This window comes from Pundamilia nyererei, unplaced genomic scaffold, assembly GCF_000239375.1.
Source record: "Pundamilia nyererei isolate P.nyererei 1_Seehausen unplaced genomic scaffold, PunNye1.0 scaffold00921, whole genome shotgun sequence".
Lineage (NCBI taxonomy): Eukaryota > Metazoa > Chordata > Actinopteri > Cichliformes > Cichlidae > Pundamilia > Pundamilia nyererei.
In genome coordinates, this window is record NW_005188322.1 from 1 (window position 1) to 2,352 (window position 2,352).

The 2,352-nt window shown below is 34.9% G+C and overlaps 1 protein-coding gene across 1 annotated transcript in view; it reads left to right on the plus strand.

Moving 5' to 3' along the window:
- Positions 1 to 802: 802 nt before the first annotated feature.
- LOC102212901 (uncharacterized) overlaps positions 803 to 2,352 on the plus strand; it is an 8,429-nt gene continuing 6,879 nt past the window's right edge. Inside the window, exons 1-4 of the mRNA XM_005755087.2 lie at positions 803 to 867; positions 1,038 to 1,367; positions 1,447 to 1,803; positions 1,893 to 1,990. Of these exons, the coding sequence (XP_005755144.2) occupies positions 825 to 867; positions 1,038 to 1,367; positions 1,447 to 1,803; positions 1,893 to 1,990 (828 nt within the window). The 5' untranslated portion in view covers positions 803 to 824. The remainder of the gene's footprint in view (positions 868 to 1,037; positions 1,368 to 1,446; positions 1,804 to 1,892; positions 1,991 to 2,352) is intronic.

The following is a 2,352-nucleotide window of genomic DNA, read 5'->3' on the forward strand; positions in this document are numbered from 1 at the left end:
AACTTGAAATGCTCCCAAAAATGGCTCCACAGCATGTAAAAATATAATATAAGCTCTGGCGGACTTAGTTCTATGGTAGGTCTTAAAGGGTTAATGATGCATAAAACAATGAGTTTTCAACGAGGCAGATAAAGATGCCTGCATTTACAAATAAAGGCTTGATTTCATAATTATTATCTGAGGTTGTAGGTTTTCTCAATCCAGCTGATGCAAAGAAAAGCTTTCTATTTTGATTTAGTCAGTAAAATGCTGCAGTATGTTTAGCATCATTCTGGATTTACCTCTAGCTCCACCATGGGGTTAACACGTGTGATCGTTATTAAACTACTTCAGTAATGTTGGTTGATTCGCAATGAATTTTGCTGCAAATATGGCAGTTCTGATTTTGAAGAGGTGAGGTTATCTTCTTTAAGGAGGGGATATTGGTTTAGTCAGTTCTTCAGTGCTTCTCAGGAGTAAACTGTCATTGCCTGCAAAACAGCCAACCAGGAAATTTCCTCTGAAATGCAAACCATGATGAACTAATATATTTCTAAGACTATATGGCACACATGCCTAAGATTCACTGACAAAAATAATAAATATCCAGGGATAGACGAAATTGTACAAAACAATAGCTAAAAAAGGATTACTTCAACACTAGATAAAAGAGAGGTGGCCGTTTTTTACTATGCCCAGGAGGAGGTAAATGTAACAGGAAGTGTAGATTTGAATCTTTTCAGACTTAACCAATCAGGTGCACATTACAGTCTGACTTATTGTAATCATCTCACCTCCTTTTCACTGAAATACCAAAAAAGTCCTTAACATAGATCAGTGTAAAGATGATTGTGATGTGGATTACAATGTTCTTTCTTCATCAAGGATGTAAGTACTTTTTTCTTCTTTTGTCCAAGATTATTCTTAGTGAAAAACTTGTCATGATGATTTATATTGTGACCTGCAGGAACAGAAACCAAATAAATATAATTTTGCATTAAAAATTTTCCACATCTTACAACATTTTATTTTTTTTTCTGTGTTTTCTTTTTCTTCAGATTCTCTGGTCCCAGTAAAAACCGTTCAGCTCGGTGAAGCAGCAACATTAACATGTGCTTTACCCATTAAAGAATTCGGCAGTATAACAGTCCACTGGTACAAGCAGAGTGCTGGAGATGGTCTTAAATTAATTGTGACATTGTCAAAATCAGCACCACCTGAATATAGTCCTGAATTTTCTAGAAAGAGATTTAATGTGGAAAATGCTAATAATGTTTGCAACCTGACCGTTCTGAAGACAGTCCAAGAGGATGAGGGAATCTATCACTGTGGAATAGCTGAGTGGATGTATCCCATTCAGTGGAGTGAGACGTATTTGTCAGTAAAAGGTAAGACTGAGCTACTTTTACAAATTTAAAGTTTCTACTATAAGCTTTAAAGCATCTCCGTATCTTTTGTAATACACAGGAAATACTCAGATGACATCAAACTATACTGTTGTTCAGTGGCCTCCAGTATTAGACCCCCTCCATCCAGGAGAATCAGTGACTCTGCAATGTTCAATCATCTCTGTCTTTGACAAAGCAACATGTTCAGAAGATCTTAGTGTCTTTTGGTTCAGAGCCGGATCAAATAAATCGCATCCAAACATCATCTATACTCATGGAAATACACATGATGAATGTGAGAATCGATCTGAGACTCAGAAGAGATGTGTTTATCGCTTCTCTAAGAACGTCAGCTCCTCTGATGCTGGGACTTACTACTGTGCTGTGGACATATGTGGGGAGATATTATTTGGAAATGGAACTGCATTGAAACTCGGTATGATTTTTCATTAACTGTTCTAAACAACAAACAAGATATTTTCATACCGATTTGAGTACTAAAACATTTTCTTTGTGTTTTTGTAGTGCAACCGGCACAATCAGTATTCACTCAAATGCTAATATTAATAGTTTGTTTGGCTATTTCGGTCATTGGAAATGTGTTCCTCATATTCAACTCCAGAGTATGTAAACCATTTAAAGGTAAGTGTTATAAAACATTACAATTGTTTAAACGTCATAAATGATCTCATTAGACTTTAATAATGGAAAGACCAATCATTCATGGATTTAAGGTACAAAATCATATAATAAGTTATTCTGTAAAATCATCAGGAGTCAATCACACCATTGTTAATAAACCTGCTTACAATGAGTGGCTGTCACTGCTTAGTGTACCAACTTATTTTTTTGAATAACACATTCCTATTAGCAGGATTTTTATTAAGGATCATGCAATCTAAAATAAAAAAGTGCACTTCACTATTATATATTTGTTTTAAACATTTTATTTATCTTTAGGAAAAGAAAGTGCTGTATCAGAATC